This window comes from Lepus europaeus, chromosome 8 (genome assembly GCF_033115175.1).
Source record: "Lepus europaeus isolate LE1 chromosome 8, mLepTim1.pri, whole genome shotgun sequence".
Classification (NCBI taxonomy): domain Eukaryota; kingdom Metazoa; phylum Chordata; class Mammalia; order Lagomorpha; family Leporidae; genus Lepus; species Lepus europaeus.
Genome location: NC_084834.1, coordinates 77,756,368 through 77,783,420, shown reverse-complemented (window position 1 = coordinate 77,783,420; position 27,053 = coordinate 77,756,368). Strand labels below are relative to the sequence as shown.

The following is a 27,053-nucleotide window of genomic DNA, read 5'->3' as shown; positions in this document are numbered from 1 at the left end:
CAGGCCAACTAATGCACACCCTGAAAGCAGCAGGTGCTGGACCCCACATGGGAGACTGATTGAGTTCCTGGCTCCCAGCAACAGTCTGGTCCAGCCTCGGATGCTGCGGGTATTTTGGAAGTAGAATAAGTGGATGGAAGATATCTTGTCTATCTTGTCTCTCTCTCTGTCTCTCTCCCTTCCTCCCTCCCTCCCTCCCTCCCTCCTTCTCTTTCTTCTCTCGCTCAGCCTGTGCCTTTCAAATACAATGAAAAGAAAAGGAAAAGGTGAAAAAAGGAAGTTGTGCATTCACGGGAAGCAGGACAAGCATTTGGTTACTAAGCTTCCTCCTGTTTCCCTCCCTTACTTGGGTTTGTGTGTTTAACCAGATTTGCAGGAGGTTAGAATTGGGACGGAGCTGGAGAACCAATTAACTTCTCCTTTATACACGAAGAAACTGAGACCCGGCAAGAAATGTTCAAGCAAAAATTCCCGTGTCTTTTCCTCCACTTGCTTCCTAAAGAATCCATTTCTTCAAAGTTTGATTTAGACTTGTGAGTCCTCACCCACAACAGAGAACAGCACTTCACAAGCCGTTGAGGTTGCCATGGTGATCACGCTGCGGCTGAGGATAATTATGGTATAATGAGTAAACACATGAATTCCCCATGCAATTCTGGCCCCTGCCATTTGCCAGCTATGTGTTCTCAGTCAAGTTACTCTCTGAACGCGAGTTTCATCATCTTAAAGAGCTGATGGCAGCGAGTCATACTTGAACAGCTGGTGCAGATTGAAGGGAACTAGGCATGCAGGACATTTAGGATTCTTGGTCTAGTGTCAGCATTCAGTCATTATCACTGTTATCTAATGAACCCCTTTTGTGATAATTAATTCCATCAGACGCTATGCGAGGGCCATAAATTCTTTGGTATATCACGAGAAAGGTAGGTTAGAAACAACGGGAATCTGTTTATCTAATGTTTGCTGTGTCATCTTCAAGTTTTAATCCTACTCCACGTGGATTCATAGGAATGGCAGAATCAAGTGAACCCTCCAAAAAGCATCTGAACTGATTTTATTTTTGAACAGAATCGTCTGTGCTGGCTCAAGGTTCTACTCATCTACTTCAATGTATTTCTTCCTGTGGGCCTGGAAATAAGATTTGACAGCTCCTTCGTATAGACATGAATGAGAGTGGGTTAAAGTCTATTTGCAAAGGAGGAGCAAAGAAGGAAGGGCAATGATCTCAAATATTCCAATTACCACCCATCTCCCAGAAAACCACTTCCCCTTGGCAGGGCAGACAGGAACCCATCATGCCAGTTTGCTGTCTGAACTTGAGGGCAGTGATGAAACGCGTAGATACAATCTTATTTTTATTCAACAAGTATGTATGGAGTGCCAGTCGAGGGATGGGCAGGAATCAGATCTCATTCCTGTCCTCAAACACCTTACAGGCCAGCTGGGGGACTTAATGCCTAAACACCCACCTCCTGAACGTGTATGAAAGAATGTGTATCAGAGAAACATTTAAGCAAGCGCTTCCCTGTAGGAGCAATGCGTGCTCTGCCCTGCACTGTTTAGATACCACGACAGGGCTTGCGGCTCCACACTGTTCTTCCTCTTCTTCTAAACTCCTGCTGGAACATAAGAGAAAGTGTGTTTCGGGGCCATCTCAGGTGATTGCATGCAGAGTTGTAGGTGTAGCTGTTAAACCTCCCTGAGTTATTATTCAGCCGGCACATGGGAATGCCTGGCCTGCTCCTCCTTGATCATCTCTCAAATGCCCTGAAGTTGAGTGCCCCAAACTAGATTTCACATGAAAGGCAGGAAGCAGCAGGCACCTTCATGTAGTTCAGAAACTGAAGTGAAACTGACAGCCGAGTTTCCAAGCCCTGTGGCTGGTGATCTTCCTCATTCTTCTTTCTCTGCCATCTCTGCCTCCTGTTGCCTTTTATCTGAATCTTCCCACCAAGGCCTGGAGTCCGTTTGGTCCAAAGATCACAAATCCAGAGGTTGTCTCCACAGAGCTGTGGTGCTGTCTTGGATCTTGGGTGGAAATTAATACATTACATCACATTAGATAAGTTTCTTTTGATTGCAAAGGGGAGTCAAATTTTCACCAAGGATGTTAATACAGGCTTCCAGAATTCAAGGACAAGCTGAACAAGCAAGAGACAACAAGGAATCCACTCAGTAATCATGGCAACTCCTAGGCTTTCAGTACAATGAAATGCCTGCCTTGAGCCCGTTCTGATCATCTCAAAAATGTCCCTCCACTGAGGATTCCTGAAACCAGGTTGCGTGTCAAAGACAGGAGACAATGGGTGACTTCATGTAGTTCAGAAACTGAAGTTGGTAGACCTTCTCTCCAGACAAGTGGATCCCCGGGAAGTGAACGGAATGAGCGTGGCTGGCCATGGGAGTCCAGCAAAGCTGAGGCCGTCTGCCTGTGCGTACTGGGAGGAGGCAGTCTCTACAGAAGGGGAAGCCACTGTCAGCCCCACAGCCAGCCGGAAGCCTATCTTATCTATCTATCGCAGTCTGTCTTGAGCAAGAATGGTCAGCGGAGGAGACCCGCCTGTTGGGAGCAGATTAGTATCAGCAGAAGTTATCATTTTATGAGTGGTTTGTCCTTTTTCTCATCCTGCGATTCAGTCTAGCCTCGTTCATGATCTTACCAGTTAAAATCAGTGCACCTTCAGTTCTACTTTCCTGGTTGACTGAGTGCCCCCCTCGCTTTAACTTTTGCTGGGCTAACCTTTAGAAGATGGCTATGGGATCATTGGGTCCCCCACCCCAGTGGAGATTTGAAGTCATACCTGAAGTGGTTGTCTTGTGCCGGCCCCACCACCAAGGCAGATGTGCACCAGGGAGACTGAGTAAACTCAGTCTCTCCCTTGATTTAAGCCAGAATTACTGTAGCAATCAGTCACTCCCTCATCAAGCCTTCATCATGGCACAAATTATCACATGACGGAGGTGCAATGATATCTGAGATGTCACACCTGCTCTGAGGGACTCACCGAGCTTGGAAATGTGCTTGTTGGAGAGGCAATGATTTTCTAATGCCATGTGGTTACGGCTCTGCAGGCTCCGGTATTCCCAGCCCCGAAGTCCCTACACTGCAGCACACCAAACCTCGGGTCTCTGCCTGTCTCCCAGGGACTGAGAGAGAAGGGTTTGATAGGCCGAATCACAGCCCCTCCCAGAGACTTCCACATTGCTGCCCACACCTGTGAGTGTGTTCTGTTATGTGGCGACAGGGAGTTCGGTTTGCAGATGGAATTCAGGCTGCTCATTAGACCACTTTAGGAGTGGGGAATTATGCTGGATAACCCGGGGGGTCATTGCAATCACAGGCCCTTAATAGAAGGCTGGAGAGGGAGGACCAGCCTGAGAAGGACTCGCCCTGCTGATTTTGAAGATGGAAGAAAAGAGTTGAAAGTCAAGACATGAGGGCAGCCTCCAGGAGCTAGAAAAAGCAAAATAAGGACTCCGCCCTCGGGGCTGCACAGGGGAAGCAGCCAACACCTTGCTCTTTCGCTGGTGAGACTCACTGGTCCCTGGCACTGTCAGAGGAAGAACTGGAGTTGTTTTAAGCTACTGAGCTTGGGGTACTTTGCTACAGTAACAACAGGAATATAGGTAAGAGTGTGTTTGGGATGTGGGTGTCATATCAAGCAGGTACACCCTTCTAAAGTATCATTTAAAGATATGTTCACATTAAGTACATGGAATAGCATGAAAACCTTGCAGTGGCTTTAAAGATAAAACACAAGATTTCAAACTAGTTGCAGGTTGTGAACTGCTTTGAGCCTTAGGTGACAGTCACCCTTTCTCCCACTGTTATAGCAAAGCTAGAGTCAGTGCCTATTAAATGGCCATTGCTTTGATTCCCAGAACAAGGTGGCATCTAGATCTTTATGTTTTGAAGAATTCTTATTTATTTGAGAGGCAAAGAGAGAGCCGAGAGCAACACAGAGAGAGAGTGCTTCTATCAGCTAAGCTGCTTCCCAAGTGCCCTCCAGGGCTAGGTCTATGCACGACCAAAGTCATGAGCTGGGAACTCAATCCAGGCATTCCACATGGGTGGCAGGGACACAACTACTTGAACTATCCCCTACTGCCTCCTCGGGTCTGCATTAACAGGAGGTTAAAGTCAGGAGCCAGATCTAAGAATAGAGCCCAGGTACTGTGATAGGAGACTCAGGCAACATAAACCATGTCTTAAATGCAAAGCTAAATTCTCGCCCTTAGCTTTTTTTACCTTAACATTAGAAAAATCCATATTCCCCAAAATGCCATCATTAGAATTTCATTTAAGGGCTTAAGAATAGTCTATATCAAAGAATCATAATATCTGACCTGCCTGAGCGTCCTGTGCCCTGCCACAACAGGGTGCCCTCGCTGGGGCTGTTTCTCGAGGGCAGGTCACATAGGAGCCCGCCTGGAGCTCTCCATGCGTGTGCAGCGGTGCCCTGGTGCACAGGCAGCCCTGAGCCTGCACAGCTCCGGCATCACTGCTTTCGTTCTGACTGAGCAACTGCAACCAGCCCCTTCTCCTTAAATGACTGGCTCTGTTCTCATGAAAGGATCTCTTTGACAAGAGCACACAGTGTGCAAGAGGGACTGGGGCTCCGAAAATGCACACCCCATTTTTTCACGCTGAGCCCAGTGATCCTGATGTGAAATTGCACATAGAAAGAGGTAGGGGCCATGGGAGCTCATTTTCTGGGGCCAAGATCAGAGGCCCTCCTCTGGCTTTTCTCAGCCCACCTTTCCCTTCTACAGCACCACATTACCTGGGCCCAGGCGTCAGAAGCCACGGTGCTGATTTTGCAGCCAGACACTGTACAGATTCAAACATCATCGGACAACTTTTGTGCAGACTAATAATACGTCATTAATATTAAGTCCTTGTCTTTGTTTAAGTCAAAGAGGAGGCATTTTTCTTTCCTTGTTGTCTCTCCCTTACCCCAATTCAGGATCTATACTCTTAGCTTTTAAATCACCCTTTCTTTTTTATTATTTATTTATTTGAAAGTCAGAGTTACACAGAGAGAGAAGGAGAGGCAGAGAGAGAGAGGGAGAGAGAGAGAGGTCTTCCATCCACTGGTTCACTCTCCAGTTGGCCACAACAGCCAGAGCTATGCCAATCCGAAGCCAGGAGCCAGGAGCTTCTTCCGGGTCTCTCATGCAGGTGCAGGGGCACAAGTTCCCAGGCCACAGCAGAGAGCCGGATTGGAAGTGGAGCAGCTGGGACTCAACCAGTGCCTATATGGGATGCTGGCACTGCAGGTGGCGGCCTCACCCACTATGCCACAGTGCCAGCCCCTTAAATCACTCTTTCAAGGGAGCTGGATCTGACCACACATGTCAAATATCACTCTAGCCCAGCCCCCCCTTCTCACTCTTTATCCCTTTTCTCTGCTGTCTTCATTGTTCCCTGGCACAGCTTGCACCTGTCATATCATCTTTTTTTTCCTTTCCCTCTTCTCTTCTCCTTTTCTCCTCTCCTCTCTTCTTTTCTTTTCTCATTCCCTTCTGAGAATGTAAGCTCTATAAGAACAGGTGCTACATCTCTAGCCAAGGGCATGGAATGCTTTGGAATAAATTACTGGATTTTTCACATCTCCTCAATGTCTGATACAACGCTAGACTTATCATATAAAAATCTCCTGTGAAATAAAAGGAAACCAGAGCAAGGCAGAAAAAACCCTTCACTTGCCTTTTTGGTAGGCAAAGTTTCTAGTTTCTGATTGACTGACTGACTGAGGGGAGGAGGCAGAAGGGGAAATGCCCTCAGTGTTGACTCAGAATTGCTCCAAGTCTTTGTGTGAAGTTCCCAAGCCCCCTGGCCGGAGCCCTTTTGCTGCCTCACCACCCCCTGAGCCCCTGAGACACAGGTGGACATGATCACACGTGAGCCACCCCTTCAGCTCATGTTCACTTAAGAAAACTCAAGGCCTCCTTTAGTTTATTTTAATTGGGTGGTTAAGAGGGAGGGGAGAAGGCAGTGAGTCCAGTTTTTTGAGATCCACTGATTGGTTACAAGGTTGTTCTAAAACTGGTTTAATAAAAAAATCTGGGCCAGTGCTGGGGCATAGTGGATAAAGCCACCGCCCGCAGTGCCAGCTACCCATATGAGCGCTGGTTCGTGTCCCAGCTGCTCTATTTCAGATCCAACTCTGCTATGGCCTGGGAAAGCAGTAGAAGATGGCCCAAGTCCTTGGGCCCCTGCACATGCTTGGGAGACCCGGAGGAAGCTCCTGGCTCCTAGCTTCGGGTCGGCGTAGCCCCGGCTGTTGTGGCCATCTCGGGGAGTGAACCAGCGGGTGGAAGACCTCTCTCTCTCCCTGCCTCTCCTTCTCTCTCTGTGTAACTCTGACTTTCAAATAAATAAATAAATCTTTAAAAAAAAAAATCGAGGCAATGGAGGGGATTCTCCATATTCCGGAGCAAGTCTTCCATTTTGTTCTCACGGCTTCTGTAAAGCCCACCTGGAAGGCTTCTGGGTTTCTTGTAGGATCTGTTTCAACTGTCACCCCATCTTTGAATGCTTTCCTGAACCCTGCCACAGAAAGGGTCCTCAGGGCCTCCTACGTGCTGGCACCATCTGTGGCTCGCTTTGGTGGTGTCTCCCGAGCCTGGTGGCCTGGGGGACTGTGTCTGTTACTGGTCTGAGCACCAGGAAGCCAAAACTGTCTTTCATGTTGTATATCTCAGAGTCCAGCAGCAGGGCCTGCCATGTAGTCTGTGCTCAGTACATGTTGAGAAAATGAAGCAGTAAATACTTGAAAAACACAAGAGACTTCAGAACCAGGCACAGTCACCCTGTTAGCATTGGACTTTCCTTCTGGGGATGCCATTTGATTCTTTATTTTTCTGTCTTCATTCAGGCAATCTGATTGTTCTGAAACATCCTTATCCAAGGAAAGTGGAAGAACCTTCCATTTACGAATCCGTCCGGGTTCACACAGCAATGCAAACAGGAAGAACGGAAAGTGACCTTGTACCTACTGCACCTTCCGTAAGTGACTGTCAACTTGACCGCAAGTTTTCACTGTCTAAATGCCATAAAGTGTAATAAGAGTTAAAGTCCATTTGCTCACATCACAATTCTAACTTCAGCTATAAAACTTGGAAAGTAATGTCAGATTCCGCCTATTATGCAGTTCCTATGGTCCTGGGTAAATCATTAAAAAAAAAAAATACAATGCAATGGTGATAAGATTTTTAGTACTTAGAAAATGACAGGTAAATCTCTGTCTTTAGTTAGCCAAATAAGTCCGTGGTGCAATGTATGAGAGATGTTTCTGTTTACCTAGTTGACTAAACTGTTATTCTTTGACAAGTTTCTTTTATAAAGAAAAAAAAAGTTTTGCATTTCAGCTGGAATAAAAAGTAGTGTGTAGCTTTACTGTACAAACTCAGGGTGTAATCTTTCCTAGCTCTTCTTGCTCCCTGATGGAAGAGCACAAAAGAAAACATTGCCCGTCTTTGCAACGTGAGCTCTTGCTGGGTTTCAGTGCCAAGGGAGCACTGGGTGTTGGTCTCACAGTGTACTGAGGTCTGCGGACTGTAGCCCTGCAGAGCTTCCTCTCAAGAAATCTGGACTTGTGCAGCTGATAAAGGGGACAATACCCAAATGAAATACCAAGAACTAAGACAAGAGAGCAGTCATTCCACTTGAAAAATAATCACCTGAAGATATTCAGCTATGAATTATATAAAACTATATGTGATCTTTCTGGCCTCTGCAGTACTTTTTGCTCCCCTACCAGCAGAGAAACCTTTAGAAAAAGCAGACCCTCCCCATCACCTGTCCACCTGTCATCCTGTGGTGAGGACCAGGAAATTCATGGTCCACCTGGACCCTGCTTGCCCTCTTTGGACTCATCTCCTATCCCCGCAGGCTCACTCTGAGGAACCTGAGTCTCTCAATAATGCACTTGTCTCTGAGTGCTCCTTCCTCCCTCCCCATATCTGAAAGTCTGCCACAGCCGTGGATGTCCACCCATCCCCCAAGACATGTATGGGGGGCAGGGTCTTCCAGGAAGCCTTGTTCGACCCCACGGGCTTCTTGTCCAATGCCCTCTTACCCAGCAACCTGCTTACTTTTGTCCTGGAATGGTCATGCTCTCGGGCAACCACCTGCCCGGCTGCCTGTCCTCTTCCACAGCTCTGTACTGCTAAGGACATGAGTCATAGCTTGTCTTTGTAGGTCTTTAGGTTATCACAGTTCATGGCACGAATTACACTTCTGTTTCTAGGTCACATTCCCTCAAAAACAAAAGTTCTGAAAAGTACTTGATGATTTGAGGCTTTGTTAGATTTGGGGAAGGAGACAGCAGGACTCTGAACTTGAGAAACTTAGACAAGAAATAGCCCAAAGTCAACAGGACAGTACAGAAAATTCCAGATCTAACCTTGAACCAATTCTTTTTCCCAGTCAATCAATGCCTTAGTACTTTCCTCTTTACCTGTCTTTAAAACACCACCAGTCACTTCAACATCTCGTTCATCTGCACTCTGTGTAACTCCACATTCCCCTGTCACACCTCCCCTCAAGATCCACTGAAGGTCATCAAACCCTCCCCTACTCTGTGTGCCCGCCATCAACAGTAAGATGCAGGGGCAGTTATGCTGGATTTGCCAGGCTCGTGCAAACAGAAGGTGCAGTAGATCTGAGTAGAAGCAGGCCTCTCTATACCACATGCTGGAAAGCCTTGTAACTTGGCTTCTTTGCTTACTCTAGAGAGCAGAGAGAGCCACCTGCCCCAGGATCTAGATGTGAAATACATAGAAAGGTGCTGTACAGTGGGGTTTTTACATAGAGGTTGAGAATGAAGGGACTCACTGTATAGTGAGATGCCCACAAAGTTCATTGTGCTTTAGTATGGACATATACACGCACAAGATAACTGTAAAAGCTTTCCAGGGGCTGATGCTGTGGCACAATGGGTTAAAGCCCTGGCCTGCTGCGCCAGCATCCCATAGGGGTGCTGGTTCGAGTCTCGGCTGCTCCACTTCTGATCCAGCTCTCTGCCTGGAAAAGCTGTAGAAGATGGCCCAACTCCTTGGGCCCCTACACCCACGTGGAGACCTGGAAGAAGCTCCTGGCTCCTGGCTTCAGATCAGCTCAACTCTGGCCATTGGCGTCATTTGGGGAGTAAACCAGCAGTTGGAAGACTTCTTTCTCTCTATCTCTACCTCTCTATATAACTATTTCAAATAAATAAAATAAACCTTTTTATTTTTTTACCTTTTATTTAATAAATACAAATTTCCAAAGTACAGCTTTTGGATTACACCGGCTTTTTCCCCCCATAACCTCCCTCCCACCTGCAACCGTTCCATCTCCCACTCCCTCTCCCATCCCATTCACATCAAGATTCATTTTCAATTATCTTTATATACAGAAGATCAATTTAATATATATTAAGTAAAGATTTCAACAGTTTGCACCCACAAAGAAACACAAAGTGTAAAGTACTCTTTGAGTACTCATTATACTGTTAATTCACATAGTACAACACATTAAGGACAGAGATCCTACATGGGGAGTAAGTGCACAGTGACTCCTGTTGTTAACAATTGACACTCTTGTTTATGGCGTTAGTAATCACCCTAGGCTCTTGTCATGAGTTGCCAAGGCTATGGAAGCCTTTTGAGTTCACAGACATCAATCTTATTTAGACAAAGTCATAGTCAAAGTGGAAGTTCTCCCCTTCTTCAGAGAAAGGTACCTCCTTCTTTGATGTCCCATTCTTTCTGCTGGAATCTCACTCACAGAGATTTTTTTTTTTTCCACAGTGTCTTGGATTTCCGTGCCTGAAATACTCTCATGGGCATTTTAGCTGGATCCGAATGCCTTAAGGGCTGATTCTGAGGCCAGAGTGCTATTTAGGACATCTGCCATTCTATGTGTCTGCTGTGTATCCCGCTTCCCATGTTGGATAGTTCTCTCCTTTTTAATTCTATCAGTTAGTATTAGTAGACACTAGTCTTGTTTACGTGATCCTTTTGACTCTTAATCCTATCATTATGATCAATTATGAACTGAAACTGATCACTTTGACTAGTGAGAGGGCATTGGTATATGCCACCTTGATGGGATTGAATTGGAATCCCCTGGCACGTTTCTAACTCTACCATTTGGGGCAAGTCCGATTGAGCATATGCCAAACTATACATCTCCTCCCTCTCTTATTCCCACTCTTATATTTAACAGGGATCACTTTTCAGTTAAATTTAAACACCTAAGAATAATTCTGTGTTAATTAAATATATAGTTCAACCAATGGTATTAAGTAGAACAAAAAAATACTAAAAGGGATAAAGTATTAAGTTGTTCCTCGACAGGACAAGGGCTGATCAAGTCATTGTTTCTCTTAGTGTCCATTTCACTTCAACAGGTTTCCTTTTTGTGCTCGGTTAGTTGTCACCAATCAGGGAGAACATATGATATTTGTCCCTTTGGGACTGGCTTATTTCACTCAGCATGCTGTTTTCCAGATTCCTCCATTTTGTTGCAAATGACCAGATTTCATTTTTTTTTTTACTGCTGCATAGTATTCTATAGAGTACATATCCCATAATTTCTTTATCCAGTCTACTGTTGATGGGCATTTAGGTTGATTCCAGGTATTAGCTATTGTGAATTGAGCTGCAATAAACATTGAGGTGCAGACAGCTCTTTTATTTGCCAATTTAATTTCCTTTGGGTAAATTCCAAGGAGTGGGATGGCTGGGTTGTATGGTAGGGTTATATTCAGGTTTCTGAGGAATCCCCAAACTGACTTCCATAGTGGCTTTACCAGTTTGCATTAACACCATCAGTGGGTTAGTGTCCCTTTTTCCCCACATCCTCACCAGCATCTGTTGTTGGTAGATTTCTGTATGTGAGCCATTCTAACTGGGGTGAAGTGAAACCTCATTGTGGTTTTGATTTGCATTTCCCTGATTGCTAGTGACCCTGAACATTTTTTCATGTGTCTGTTGGCCATTTAGATTTCCTCTTTCGAAAAATGTCTATTGAGGTCCTTGGCCCATCTCTTAAGTGGGTTGTTTGTTTTGTTGTTGTGGAGTTTCTTGATCTCTTTGTAGATTCTGGTTATTAACCCTTTATCTGTTGCATAGATTGCAAATGTTTTTTCCCATTCTGTTGGATGCCTCTTCACTTTCCTGACTGTTTCTTTTGCAATACAGAAACTTCTCAATTTGATGTAATCCCAAATGTTAATTTTGGCTTTGACTGCCTGTGCCTCCGGGGTCTTTTCCAGGAAGTCTTTGCCGGTGCCAATATCGTGCAGGGTTTCTCCAATGTTCTCTAATAATTTGATGGTGTCAGGTCGTAGATTTAAGTCTTTAATCCATGCCGAGTGGATTTTTGTGTAAGGTGTAAGGTAGGGGTATTGCTTCATGCTTCTGCATGTGGAAATCCAGTTTGCCCAGCACCATTTGTTGAATAAACTGTCTTTGCTCCAGGAATTGGTTTTAGATCCTTGATCAAATATAAGTTGGCTGTAGATGTTTGGATTGATTTCTGGTCATTCTATTCTGTTCCATTGGTCTATCCATCTGTTTCTGTACCAGTACCATGCTGTTTTGATTATAACTGCCCTGTTATAATGGTATAAATCTGGTATTGTGATGCCTCCTCCTTTGTTTTTGTTGTACAAGATTGCTTTAGCTATTCGAGGTCTTCTGTGTCTCCATATGAATTTCAGCATTATTTTTGCCATATCTGAGAAGAATGTCTTTGGTATTTTGATTGGTATCACATTGAATCTATAAATTGCTTTTGGGAGAATGGACATTTTGATGATATTGATTCTTCCAATCCATGAGCATGGAAGATTTTTCCATTTTTTTGGTATGCTCTTCTATTTCTTTCTTTATGATTTTGTAAATTTCTCATCGTAGAGATCTTTAACGTCCTTGGTTAAGTTTATTCCAAGGTATTTGATTGTTTTTGTAGCTATTGTGAATGGGATTGATCTTAGCAGTTCTTTCTCAGCCGTGGCATTGCCTGTGTATACAAAGGCTGTTGGTTTTTGTGGATTGATTTTATATCCTGCTACTTTGCCAAACTCTTCTATGAGTTCCAATAGTCTTTTAGTAGAGTTCTTTGGGTCCCCAAAATAAAGAATCATATCATCTGCAAAGAGGGATAGTTTGAGTTCTTCCTTCCCAATTTGTATCCCTTTAATTTCTTTTTCTTGTCTAATGGCTCTGGCTAAAACTTCCAGAACTATATTGAATTGCAGTGGTGAGAGTGGGCATCCCTGTCTGGTACCAGATCTCAGTGGAAATGCTTCCAACTTTTCCCCATTCAATAGGATGCTGGCCATGGGTTTTTCATAAATTGTTTTGATTGTTTTGAGGAATGTTTCTTCTATACCCAGTTTGCTTAGAGTTTTCATCATGACAGGGTGTTGTTTTTTATCGAATGCTTTCTCTGCATCTATTGAGATAATCATATGGTTTTTCTTTTGCAGTTTGTTAATGTGGTGTATCACATTGATTGATTTGCTAACATTGAACCATCCCTGCATACCAGGGATAAATCCCACTTGGTCTGGGTGGATGATCTTTCTGATATGTTGTTGCATTCTATTGGCCAGAATTTTATTGAGGATTTTTGCATCTATGTTCATCAGGGATTAAAATTAACCTTTTTTAAAAAAGCTTTCCAGCAGATTCTGAAATGTCTCTCCTTACTCCTCACTATGGAGTCCTTGCTGATTGTGCCAGCAGGGCTGGGGAAGAGAGTTCTGATCTGTTTGGAATGCTCCTAGCCCTTCCTAATGCAAGAACTCCCAGCCTTCTCTGAGCACCCCAAACGGTCACATGTTGCTGCACCTCCATCTCCAACGTGTGAACAATGAAGTTTTTCAACTGTCTGTTTTGTCTTTTGGGGATGTGGTCCTTTCATAAGGTCTACCAGTGGAGGAAGAGAATTAAGTGCTGTTTATAGGAAAAAGAACTTGCTTGAAGTGAAAATGAAAGATGCCCTATTGCCCAGAAATATAGATGATTGTGCAACACTGTTTAGCATCCTCTGGCAGTCACTTTTTGGGGAAATTGCTATTTACACTTTTAATAAGCAGCAATGCATGGGGTTCCTGACCAAGATTAATTTAACTAAACTCATGTATTATATGGATATTTTAAGTGCCTATACTACATCCAGCACTGTTTTAAGCACTGGGTTTTTGAGAGTAAAATAGGCACAAGCCCTCCCATCACTGAAGCCTCATTTTGGGTGAGGAAGGTCACAGACAATACCAACATAATAATACAATACCAGATGGTAATATGTCATAGAAAAAGTGGAGTGAAACTCGAGAGTAACATCTAAGTATTCTGAGTACTTACTGTGTGCTCACTACAACAGAGCAGGGGAAATTTTGTATACTTGCATACACACATACACATACATACTTGTATCTCTCATCTGTCGTCTCTATATCCATCTATCTACCTACCTCTGTCTGCCATCTGCCTGTCCATCTGTGTCTAGCCAGCTCTTCATCCATATGTTCACTCAATACCTCCAGCCCTAATCTGGTACTCAAGGCTCATGCTTATGTCGTTCTCTTTTCTTATTTGCAACTCACTTCTTCCAGGGTGAGGAATGTGGACTGCACTACCCTCAATACACTTACTTATTTCATGATATGATCAACTGAATGTAAGCAATTTTCAATCACTGTTCATACCACCTACCATCCTATCCCCAACATTCTGATCATCCAACTCATGCTCCAACATCAGTCCCAAGCCACTACTACCTATGCTGTCAATGCTAACACCCATCTAGCCTGACTTGGCCTTGGAAGTGTACACTGGTCACCACCTCCACTCCCTTGAGTAGAAGCCCTCTGCATCCTACCAGGCTTCACTACCACAGTAAGCTGGCCACCACCATTGCCATATCATCCATACAGAGGCTCCCCATCCCCCACTGGGGCTCCACCACCCTGTGTGAAAGTGCAAGCAGGTCTTCGGACACACAGATATCTTTTTTAAAAAGCATTTACTTATTTATTTATTTATATATTTACTTATTTATTTATTTATTTTTTTTTTGACAGGCAGAGTGGACAGTGAGAGAGAGAGAGAGACAGAGAGAAAGGTCTTCCTTTGCCGTTGGTTCACCCTCTAATGGCCGCCGCGGTAGGCGCGCTGCGGCCGGCGCACCGCGCTGATCCGATGGCAGGAGCCAGGTGCTTATCCTGGTCTCCCATGGGGTGCAGAGCCCAAACACTTGGGCCATCCTCCACTGCACTCCCTGGCCACAGCAGAGAGCTGGCCTGGAAGAGGGGCAACCGGGACAGGATTGGTGCCCCGACCGGGACTAGAACCCGGTGTGCCGGCGCCGCAAGGCGGAGGATTAGCCTGTTGAGCCATGGCGCCGGCCTACTTATTTATTTTTTGAAAGGCAAAGTTACAGAGAGGCAAGATGGGGGTGGGGAGTGGGAGAGGGAGAGAAATCTTCCATCTGCTGGCTCACTCCCCAGATGGCAGAGCTGGGCTGATCTGAAGCCAGGAGCCAGGAGCTTCCTCCTAGTCCCTCACGTGGGTGCAGTGGACCAAGGAGCTGGACCGTCCTCTGTTGCTTCCCCAGGTGTACCAGCAGGGAGCTGGATTGGAATTGGAGCAGCCAGGACTGCAAGTGGCAGCTTTGCCCACTATGCCGCAGCATCTGGCCCCACAGATACCTATCTAGCTTCACACCTGATGGCTATCAACTACACTTAAGCCAGGCAGCTGGTAAGTAGGTAGGATGGCAGGAAGGGACTATTTATTTATTTATTTACGTATTTGTCTATAACAGAGCCATTGAGCCTTTTTTAAAAAAAAAAATTATTTGAAAGGCAAAGCAACACACAGAGAGAGAGAGAGCGTGCTATAATCTTTCATCCACTGGTTCACTCCTCAAATGGCTGCCTTGGCTAGGGCTGGGCCAGGCTGAAGCCAGGAGCCTGGAACTCTATCCATGTCTCCCACATGTGTGGCAAGAGCCCAATGACTTGGGCCATTTTCCACTGCTTTCCAGGCACACGAACAGGGAGATGGATCAGAAGTGGAACAGCCAGGACTCAAACCAGGGCTCTGACATGGGATGTCAGTGTCATAAGCTGTGGCTGAATCCACTGTGCTACAACACAGGCCCTTTAATCCTTTATTTTTACCCACTAAGGTTGTTTCCAACTTTAAATTCCTCTAAATATCTTTCCTGTTCTGGATCATAGATTTTTTTAAAAGATAAATTTGCTATGAAGCACTGTAGCACAGATAAAGCCAACACTTGGGATGCCCACATCCCATATCAGAGTGCTGGTTCAAGCCCCAGCGCCTCTGTTTCCAATCCGGCTTCTGCTAGTATATACTGGGAGGGAGCAGATGGCTCAAGTGCTTGGGTCCCTGCCACCTATGTGGGAGACCTGGAAGAGAAAGTTCCATGGTCCTGGCATTGGCCTGGCCCAGTCCCCACTATTGTGGCCATTTTGGAAGTGAACCAGTGGATAGAAGATTGGAAGGTATCTCTCTCTCTCTCTCTCTCCCTCCTTCTCTCTCTCTCTCTTTCTCTCTCTCTCTCTCTCTGATTCTCTCTTTTTTAAAGATTTATTTTATTTATTTGAAAGACAGAGTAACAGACTGAGGTAGAGTCAGAGAGAGAGAGAGAGAGAGGTCTTCCATTCCACTGGTTCACTCCCCAAATGACCACAACAGTCAGAGTTGAGCTGATCTGATGCCAGGAGCCAGGAGCTTCCTCCAGGTTTCCCACACAGGTGCAAGGGCCCAAGAAGTTGGACCATCTTCTACTGCTTTCCCAGGCCACAGCAGAGAGCTGGATTGGAAGAGGAGCAGCCGGGACTCGAACCAGTGCCCCTATGGGATGCTGGCACTGCAGGCTGGGGCTTTAACCCACTGCACCACAGCACCAGCCCCTTTAACTCTATCGCTATTGCTTTGCCTTTTGAATAAATAAAGCAATCTATAAAAATATTATTTCATGGGGCTGGCACTGTGATACAGAGGGTTAAGCCACAGCCTGCAACATTAGCATCCCAGTTCAAGTGCTAGCCATTCCACTTCTGATCCAACTTCCTGCTAACATGCCTGGAAAAGAAACAGAGGATGGCCCATGGGAGAGCTGGAAGGAGCTCCTGGCTCCTGGCTTCAGTTGGTCCAGACCGGGGTGTTGCAGCCATTTGGGAAGTGAACCAGCAGATTGAAGCTCTCTTCTCCTCTCCTTCTGTCTCTTTGTAGCTCTGCTTTTCAAATAAATAAATAAATCTTTTAAAAAATATATTATTTCAACTCTTACATCCTACATAAAATTAACACCTTGAGGTTTCCTTTGCAGCCTTTCATTCACTAAAATCTTAGGAAAACATCAGACTTCTGGTATATTCTTTGGATGGAGGTAAGATCAAGTGAGCAGCATTATTCATTAGTTTGAGTTCAATGGCTAATTCTAAACTAGTTTCCTATAATTTGATATAACTAGTTTCCCATAATTATTTAACCTGCAACAATCCAAAATGTTATTTTTTGTCATTTTCATAATATCTAATCAGTCACTTCAATTTCTTTAACATGAAACTAAAGTGAATTGACTATCTGACATCAAATTCACTAATATCGATAACTTAAGTAAGCACCAGAGAAGTTCTCCTTTGCTTTTTTGTCAAAAGAATTTCAATTTCAAAAGAACTGGTTGCATATTATTTCTTGCCTAAACTCTTTTTTTACTGGAGTGGTGGCTTTTCTTCTTCTTCTTCTTCTTCTTTTTTTTTTATAGACTTCACCTCAGGAAAAAATACCCTGGAAACTCCCATGGAAAGAACCATGATGTCAATCAAGTCCTTTTCCAGTTCTTTTTTTTTTTTTTTTCTTACAAGACTTACTCTGACCGAGTATTAGAACAAAAGACTCTACCAGGTTCAATTTCTTCATAAATGTGTGAAAGTGTATATTTCTTCACTGTAGGGTCCTTGTCTTATGCAGATCCTGTTCACACAAGCTCCCTACCATTCTGCTAGCCACGTGTGCAATATCGTGGTTACCCCTAAATTCGTGATATGTGAGTTAGAAGAAATAACTCATTCTCATTTCAAATCCATTTTGGATAAATCAGAGAAGTAAATCTGCACATCTGAAAGTCTGTTTCATAGAATATGGATCTCAAGAGAGGGTCTAAGGTGGGCGTGGGGTGAGGAGGGAAGCAGGGAGAGGGTTGGGGGGCCTAATGTGGGAAGAGGAATTATGTGACAAAATGAAAGTTGAAAATGTGGAAATTCCGTTGCTGAGGTTCTCTCTTAAAACTTTACAAAGGGGGGCGTGGGCACGTAGCCTGGCAGTTAAGATGCCGGCTGAGATGCCTGGGTCCCCCATCAGTGCCTGGGTTCAGTGCCCGGCTCCAGCTCCTGACTCTGGCATCCTGCTACTGCAGATCCTGGGAGGCAGGCGGTTATGGCTCAAGTAGGTGAGGTCCTATCCCCCATGTGGGAGACCTGGATTGAGTTTCTGGCTCCTGGTTTTGGTTGAGCCCACTCTTGGCTGTTGAAGGCATTTAGGAAGTGAATTAGCAGATACAAACTCTCTCTCTTTCTCCCTCCCACCTTTATCCTCCTCCCCATAACGTCTCACACCACCGTCTCTCCATCTCAAACAAATAAATAAATTAAAATTTTTAGAAATGTACAAAGAATATTAGTGTAATACAGACTCTGGGGGAGCCCTGAAGTAAAGAAATCTTTTTACTTTTTTCAATTCAGCTTCCCAAATGTATTGACTGTGGATGTGTGTGTGTGTGTGTGTCTGTGTGCATGTTTATGTGCTAATACCCCTGCAGGATTCAAAGCAGCTGGGTTTCACATGACAAGCTGACAGATGCTGACTTTTCTAAGTGAAATGATGTTGTTTACTGTTTGCATATTGCTAGCTTGGGGATAGACCGCCTTTCCATTGGCTGCCCCTTGCTACAGAGTTACAGCAGGTGATCCAGTCTGAAAACAGTCTCTCTCCGCACATGGCCGATTTTCAAGTACCTGGGTGAAGAATGAAAGGTGATCAGTTAAAGATCAAAGGCACACTTGTTTCATTTCCAGCCCTCCAGAAATAGGAAGAGGAACGTTGTGCTCTGGCGGTTCTGGGCTGCACTCACTACTTCTGCGTTGTTTTGTTTTGTGTTTTTCAGCTGGGCACCAAAGAAGGCTACCTCACCAAGCAGGGCGGCCTGGTGAAGGTAAGGCAGACCGGCCACAAAGGGGAGTGCTCAGGCATCTTGGCATCATCTTGACAGTTCTCTTATTTTTTTTTTTTAAGTGTAATTGCCTGCTCACTTTGACCTGCTTATAACAGCTACCTGTTTCAAGAGTTTATTTTCATGACTTATTAAACAAAATTCTGGACAATGGCTTGGCTTTTCTGTGGCAAAGGCGTGTATGAGTAGCCTGAAGTTAATGGTCAAGAAAGCGCAATCCTGGGGGCCAGTGCTGTGGTGTGGTGGGTAAAGCTGCCGCCTGCAGTGCCTGCATACCGTATGAGTGCTGGTTCGAGACTTGGCTGCTCCACTTCTGATCCAGCTCTCTGCTATGGCCTAGGAAAGCAGCAGAAGATGGTCCAAGTCCTTGGGCCCCCGTACCTGCATAGGATACCTGGAAGAAGCTCCTGGCTCCTGGCTTCAGAGCAGCTCAGCTCTGGCTGTTTCAGCCATCTGGGGAATGAACCAGCAGATAGAAGACCTCTCTGTCTCTTTCTCTGCCTCTCTCTCTCTCTCTCTCTCTCGCTCGCTCTCGCTCTGTCTCTCTCTTTCTTTCTGTAATTGCCTTTCAAATAAAACAAATAAATCTTTTTAAAAAAAAGCAAGCACAGTTCTTTTCATGGAATGGCGGAGGATGAAGGTAGCAAGTTAACTCTAGAACATTTCTTTCTTTTTTTAAACAAAGATGTCAACATTGTATAACCTGTTTACTTAAAGGTAGACCAAAAAAAATCCCTGGCACTAAAGAAATTGTTATAAAATCCGGAAGAGAACACAGCTTGAGACTTTAAAACCCATGGCGTCTGTGTATCTCCCATTGGTGTGATCGCACTTTTCCAGTTGCTCTGTTTCATTTCAATGTACCAAAAAGACCTTCCTGGAAGGTTAAATTCAACCTAAATATTTAGTCATTTGTGTCCCTACCAGACTGGGTGTTTCCTGAGGGAATTTCATGTTCAAAGGACATCTGTGTTTTAAATCCACTGTTACTTGCTTCTTTAAAAGATATTTATTTATGGGGCTGGCTCTATGGTGCAGTGGGTTAACACCCTGGCTTGAAGTACCGGCATCCCATATGGGCACCGGTTTGAGACCTGGCTCTCCACTTCCGATCCAGCTCTCTGCTATGGCCTGGGAAAGCAACAGAAGATGGCTAAGTCCATGGGCCCCTGCACCCACGTGGGAGACCCAGAAGAAGCTCCTGGCTCTTGGCTTTGGATAGGCACAGCTCTGGCTGTTGCGGCCAATTGAGGAGTGAACCATCAGATGGAAGACCTCTCTCTCTCTCTCTCTCTCTCTCTCTCTCTCTCTCTCTCTCTGCCTCTCCTTTCTCTGTGTAACTCTGACTTTCAAATAAATAAAAAAAAATCTTTAAAAAAAAAAAAGATCCTTATTTACTTATTTGAAAGGCAGAGTGACAGAGAAAGAGAGATCTTCCATCTGCTGGTTCACTCCCCCAAATGCCCACAACAGCTAGATCTAGCCAAGTCAAAGCCAGGAGCCAAGAACTCCATCCAGGTCTCCCACATGGGTGGCAGGGGCCCAAGCATCTGGGCTGTCTTCCACTGCTTTCCTAAGAGCATTAACAGGGAGCTGGGTTGGAAGCAGAGTATCAGGGACTTCAACCAGCACTCCATTATGGGAACCAGTGTAACAAGCGGTGCCTTAACTCACTGTGTGCAGTGCCGGCCCCTGTTACTTCTTTCAACTGCTCGTGGGGCACACAAGCACCCAGGATGGATGAGGGTTCTGTCAGCAGCTCATGTGGCAGTGGGCAGCACCAGTTTTTGCCACCAATTCTATGGAACTCCTAGACAAAGTTTAGAATATAGTTGAGATCCTACCACTCAATTTGCTCATCTTACAAAGACGAGATCAATAATATTTGATATTGTTTTATGAGGGCTGGTTATAATGTCTATACACTTCCATGCATAGTATATAGTTCATAGTAGGTGTTAAAAAATGACACCTATTTTTATTGTAGAGTTAATAAGATGGAAATGTAGTGGTTTATTACAAATCACTTGCATATTTGTAATAGGATGCTAACATCTCTTCTTCATCAGAACTTAATGAATAGAATCACCTTTTTTTTTTTAAAAAAAAAAAAAAGGATTTGGATTATTTATTTGAAAGTCAGAGAGAGAGAGAGAGAGAGAGGTCTTCCATCCACTGCTTCACCCCCAAGTGGCCACAATGGCCAGAGCTGGGCCAGGTTGAAGCCAGGAGTCAGGAGCTGCTTCTGGGTATCCCACATGTGTGGTAAGAACACAAACCCTTGGGCCTTCTGCTGCCTTCCCAGGCCATTAGCAGGGAGCTGGACAGCAGGGAAGCAGCCAGGATACAAACCAGCACCCATATGGGATGCTGGCATCTCAGGTGGCAGCTTTACCCAACTGTGCCATGACACTGGCCCCGTGAAGTCAAGTTTTGTATCTATTTTAAAATTTTTTTCCTTAGAAATGACACAATATTTTTCTGGATTATTATATCTAATCTTTCAGATACTTTTAGAAGAATGTTAATCATTTAGTCCAAATACTGGATTCCTGTATCTTAAACCTGTGTGCTTTGTTTTGTTTCTCAGACCTGGAAAACAAGATGGTTCACTTTACACAGGAACGAACTGAAGTACTTCAAAGACCAGATGGTGAGAAGCGTGATAAAGCATTTCCTCTGCAGAGAGAGCTGTCTAGATGAAAGACACATCTATGGTTAAAACCCCTGCAAACCTCCTCTGTCCACTCCAAACCCGGCCAGTGGCTGCCCGTGTGATCCCTGACTGCCGAGAAGGCAGAGTGCTCTCGCATGGATCAGGGTCTGGCTGAAGTTCAGCTCCCGGGGCACTTGCTGCCTTCTGTCTGGGGAGAGGGGATTGTTCTCACGCCATAGTTAGTCATCGCCGCTGCAGCAATTCCCCTCTTTATTCAAAAAATATGCCCATTTTGTTCAGTCAACTTAAAATTATTTCATTTCTTGCTGCTTTCCTTGTATAAAATATCTGAGAAAGTACAAGTTTCAAGAGATGAGAGAAATATGACTTCTATGCATATACTAAAATCCATCTTCTCCAAATGTAAATGGATGAAAACAATCTATTTATTTGAAAGTCAGAACTACAGAGAGATAGGGAGAGACAGAAGAAGAGAGATCTTCCATCTGTGGGTTCACTCCCCAGATTGTTGCAACGGCCAGCACTGGGCCAGGCCAAAGCCAGGAGCTTCATCTGGCTCTCCCACGTGGGTAACAGGGGCCCAAGAACTTGGGCCATCTTCCACTGCTTTCTCCAGGCCATCAGCAGGCAGCTGGATCAGAAGTGGAGCAGATGGGGCATGAACTGATGCCCATATGGGAGGCTGGTGTTGCAGGTGGCAGCTTTACCCGCTACACCACAATGCCGGCCCCAATAATCTCTTCTTAATGCCCAGTTTCATGAAAGGCTAATCCAAAAATTACAGGTGCGTGGCCTCCCCTGATGAGGCTTTCTTGCAGTCAGTCCTCATGGTGAAAGGAATTGACGGCTGAGTTACACATGGTGGGAACAAGCGGTGGGCAAATTTGCGTGGTTCTTTAATGATTTACGTTGCCTTGTGATTTTCTTTCTAAAGTCATCAGACCCAATTCGGATCCTAGACCTAAAGGAATGTTCAGCTGTACAATTTGATTATTCACAGGAAAGGGTAAACTGTTTTTGGTAAGTTGTCATTGTTGTTGCTTATATATCCATATATAATATATATATAATATAATATATAATATAATATATAATATATAAATTATATATATATATATATATATATATATATATATATAAAGGGAATGCATTTAAAAATCTTGCCACACACTTCCTTTAGCTAAGGAATAAAAATCTATGTCTAAATGTCTATACATGTGGGGATTTGAAGGATGTGCTTTTAACCACCATCACACAGGGCCTACATGTTAGGGGTGCTTTCAACTGAGTCTATCATTATACCTTATGTAAAATGACTTGAGCATAGAGGCAGGCCAGCTGGGTTTGGGCTGTGCACTGTACAAGAATGATACACCAAAGGGGATCTTCGCTTGATTTATTTTGCTCTCTAGTTTTCATATCACTTCGGATCATCATGATCACTCCTGGCAGAGTGGGAGAGGAGGAGGCAGATAGGGGATGGAGAGGGGCATACCATCTGCCGGTTCACTCCTCAGATGCCTGGGGGCCAGGCCTCCCCTGTGGGTGGCAGGCACAGAGTTACCGGAGCCATCACCACTGCCTCCCAAGGTCTGCCTTAGCAGGAAGCTCGAGTGAGGAGCCAGAGGTAGGTATTGAACCCAGGCACTTTGATATGGGATATGAGCATCTTAACCACTGGGTCCAATGCCTGCCCTGTAACTTTTTAAATTTTTCAAACATACCCTTCACCTAGATGCACCAACCATTAATGTTTTACCATGTTTGCTTTATCTCTATCTACCATATTTTTTTTTTTTGAACCAGTGAAGCTGCAGACACCATGGTACTTAAGCCTAAAGACTTGAGTGTGTTTCTCCTATGAATAAAAATACAACCTATACTACTACAATGCTACTATTACACCTGAGAAAATTAACATTGATGCTACAATATCAGCCAACAATGGATTTCTTTTTTAAATCCACATAGAGGTGCCATGTGAGCTGGCAGAGGTGTGTTTTTCTCTTATAACAAACAACTGGAGTGGCAGGTCACTAGGTGGACAGTGCCAGGCCCAGTATCTCTGCATTGCACTTGGCCTTTCCTCCTGTTAGCCATCTCAGGACCCAAGTGGCTCTTCCAACCTTAGGTCTCAGGCTCCCATGTAAGGCACAGAGAAAGCCATAGGGGTGGTATCAGTCTTGCCGTCCCCTTACCTCAGAAAAGCCAGCACGTCTGCAGGTGCCCACCCATCAGTTTGCCCTTTAATGCTCATTGGCCACGATGGGGTGCCTTGGCCATCCACAGCCAAGTAGGAGACTAGAAACATTGATAGTATCATCATAATTGGCGTAAACTAATTAGGACTTATTGCCTAAGGCTCTGTTAGCAAGAAGAAAAGGCAACTAATAATGTCTCCCACAGGGAATACAAAACAAGAATGATTAGACACTAGCTTTATGCACTGGTGCGCGATACCCCCTACCACAGCCCACTCACCCCTCAGTTGGGCGTCCCACCAGGGCTCTACCTGCCGCACACAGGAACTTCCATCTTATGGAGTCAACATTGCCCACTGGCTTCAACAATATATTCTGTTTAAGATGTAGGATATAGAGACCCTTCTGAATTTCAATTCAAGGCTTCTCCTACCACCAACACGAAAGGAAAAATGTTTTCAGCCTTTGCTTTTCAAATGGCAGTACAACGAGGAAGAAAGAGCAAGATAAAAGTTGTCATCCACATGACTTTAGCCAAATATATATACTCAGAGACAGTCAGAAGAACTGCTGGAGCCGGCGCCGTGGGACAGTAAGTTAATGCCGCCGTGGGACAGTAGGATGCTTGCGGTGCCGGCATCCCATATGGGCGCCGGTTCGAGTCCCGGCTACTCCTCTTCCAGTCCAGCTCTCTGCTATGGCCTGAGAAAGCAGTGGAGGATGGCCCAGGTGCTTGGGCCCCTGCACCCATGTGGGAAGTGCCTGGCTCCTGGCTTCAGATTGGCACAGCTCAGGCTGTTGCAACCATTTGGGGAGTGAACCAACGGAAGGCAGACCTTTCTAGCTTTCTAGTCTCTCCCTCTCACTGTCTGTAACTCTACCTCTCAAATAAATAAATAAAATCTTAAAAAACAAAAAAACCAAGAAGGACTGCTGTTCATTCACGCCATGGGGCAAGTCCATCTGTCCTCCGGCAGGGTAAGTCATGGCCAGAGCCGGGCACACTCCCTGCTGAGGAGTTGCACTGCCTGTGTTTCCTGTCCTAAATACTCAAAACTGACTACATCCTCCTGCTGCAGGGACCCTCGTGGAAGCAAAGTAACCCAACTGAGTTAGTTCATTCAGCAAAGCCTTACGGGGCGGGCTTATTCTGGGGCTCATAGCACAGGGTCTGAGTCATTTGAGAGATCAGCTGAATAAACACAGAGGCACTGGATTCAGTCCAACACACACACACACAGTGGAAAGTTCTGAGGCGTCCTGGACTGTTTCATTCTTTGAAGTCTCATTAGAGAATATTAATCTGACCTGTCAATAATAAGAAGAATCCATAACTTCCTCCATATTTCTGCAGTTTGCTGACAGAAATAGTTCCAGATATACCAATCCATCAAATTACCTTAACTCTTTATTATTTTTCCCATGGACTGTTCTAAATGTGTAACTAGTGATACATGCCACCAACCATCTGGAGTGTCTTACATGCCTTCTTTTTCCTTCCCAGCTTAGTGTTTCCATTCAGGACGTTTTATCTGTGTGCAAAGACAGGAGTGGAAGCGGATGAATGGATCAAGATACTACGCTGGAAGCTGGTGAGTTGCTGCCTAGTCCTGAGAAATAGCGTGGTGATCATTTTATTCAGCATAGTTCTGTTGAGTCAGACAATGCCCAAGAATCAAAGAGAGACTCTTGTGCACTGTGGAGCAGACTGCTCGTTCCTTTAGGAGTTGAGAAGAGATGGAGACAGGGTGGTGAAAAGGAAAGGATGGGGACGTATTTGGGTCTCAGCCCTAGAGCCTTAGCCCCAGGCCTGGCCTTAAGTCTTCTCTCTCTCTCTCTTTTTTTAAGATTTGTTTATTTATTATTTGAAGGGCAAAGTTACACACACACACACAAACACATACACACACACACAGAGAGAGAGAGAGAGAGAGAGAGAGATCTTCTATTGCTGGTTCACTCCCCAAATGGCTGTGTCCATTTGGGCTGATCCAAAGTCAGGAGCCAGGAGCTTGTTCCAGGTCTCCACATGAGTGCAGCGACCCAAGCTCTTGGGCTGTCCTCCCCTGCTTTCCCAAGAGTATTAACAGGGAGCTGGATCAGAAGTGGAGCAACTGGAACCTGCACCCATCTGGGATGCTGGCGCGGCAGGCAGCAGCCTCGCCTGCTACGCCACAGCACCGACCCCTTAACGCTTCCTTTAAGGTATACAAGTGAGTCCTGTCTTGTCTGGAGCAGACATTTGGGACCGTAGATTTCACAGAGTAATGCTGACTTAGTTCTCTCATTGAAGAGCTTTTTAAATTGTCAGAGCAGGGAGTTTGCCAGAGGAACTCAGGTTCCCATGTGTCACTTTGTGCAGGCCAGGGACAAAAGGCAGTTTATTTTACCTGCTTTCTAAATACCTCCTGGGAGAAAATGGGGCATTTATACAAAGCTGCCATTCTCATACACTTTTTGCATGAGCTGTTAACCAAGAACGATACCTCAAAGCTTACCAAATTTTTCTGTAAACGCTATCTTGAAACCTTGATATTTTCAAAAAGTAAACTATTTTTGCCTAATTATTTGTTGTGAAATTATCTGATATACATACAAAACCAAGACTCTTGTTGAATACTTCTTTCTAGTTTCTGGAACTTTTGCTCTTGGTTTTATTTTGAATTTGAAATCTAAAGAAATACTGCACTGATTTTGAACTTTTTCCAATGTATTTGATATTCAGTGACAAAATATTTTGGGAAATATTTTGCCGTATGAAACCTTTGTTCAGATAGGAATAAATATCTTACTCTTTATATTTTGTAATTATGCAAGGGACACATAATCATTGCAGAAAAATTAAGATAAAATATAGGGCCGGCGCCGCGGCTCAATAGGCTAATCCTCCGCCTTGAGGCGCTGGCACCCCGGGTTCTAGTCCCGGTCAGGGCACCGGTTTCTGTCCCGGTTGCCCCTCTTCCAGGCCAGCTCTCTGCTGTGGCCAGGGAGTGCAGTGGAGGATGGCCCAAGTGCTTGGGCCCTGCACCCCATGGGAGACCAGGAGAAGCACCTGGCTCCTGCCTTTGGATCAGCCCGGTGCGCCGGAGCGCGCTGCCGCAGCGGCCATTAGAGGGTGAACCCACGGCAAGGGAAGACCTTTCTCTCCGTCTCTCTCTCTCACTGTCCAACCTGCCTGTCAAAAAGAAAAAAAAAAAAAAGATAAAATATATCTTTTAGCCTTCTCCCTGTGCAAGAAAATATTTAAAGCCAAAATTTAATCATTCTCTAATGCTCTTTCCTTCTCACTCCACAAAATATTATGAACTTGTGTCCATATCAATACTTTGATATCTATGTCCTCCTTTGATTCATTGAATAATATTGTGTGATGGATTGTTGTATGTGTTAATTCAAAGCAACCACTTTACAACATACCTCCTGAGAAACATACAGAAACCCAGATTAAAACTTGCAAGGGGGCATCATTTCGAGCTGTCCGGCTATTTATAAGTCAGCATGTCTTCTTCAATATTTATTTCAGCATTTATTAAAAGTCAAGAGTTTGTTATTGTAGATGCACTCAATCACAAATACATGCATGTATGTGTTTTATTGCAGTCACAAATCAGAAAACAGCTCGACCAAAGAGATGGTACCATTCGCTCTCGGTCCTTCATCTTTAAATAGAGCTTTCTCGCCAAGGACTGCCCGGCCCGGGGGGCGCAGGCGAATGCTCGCTGGTGCTGTGATCCCTCTGTGGCAGCCTCCCCGCGAGAGCGGACTCAGGATTCCCTCTTCAAAACAAATCCGAAGCAGATTCCGATCGGGACCGGCATCCCACGTCGGCTGACTCCCAGCAAACTGCTGCCTTTGCAAGACGCGGCCATCTCCTTGGGACTAGTGAGGAAACCCTTGTGCTGTTAGAAAC

At 44.8% G+C, this 27,053-nt stretch overlaps 1 protein-coding gene across 1 annotated transcript in view; it reads left to right on the top strand.

Annotated features, from left to right (window-relative positions):
- DAPP1 (dual adaptor of phosphotyrosine and 3-phosphoinositides 1) overlaps positions 1–26,832 on the top strand; it is a 54,681-nt gene extending 27,849 nt beyond the window's left edge. Inside the window, exons 4-9 of the mRNA XM_062199140.1 lie at positions 6,882–7,012; positions 18,200–18,247; positions 20,856–20,918; positions 21,877–21,962; positions 24,648–24,735; positions 26,744–26,832. Coding sequence (XP_062055124.1) covers positions 6,882–7,012; positions 18,200–18,247; positions 20,856–20,918; positions 21,877–21,962; positions 24,648–24,735; positions 26,744–26,812 — 485 coding nt within the window. The 3' untranslated portion in view covers positions 26,813–26,832. The remainder of the gene's footprint in view (positions 1–6,881; positions 7,013–18,199; positions 18,248–20,855; positions 20,919–21,876; positions 21,963–24,647; positions 24,736–26,743) is intronic.
- Positions 26,833–27,053: the final 221 nt, after the last annotated feature.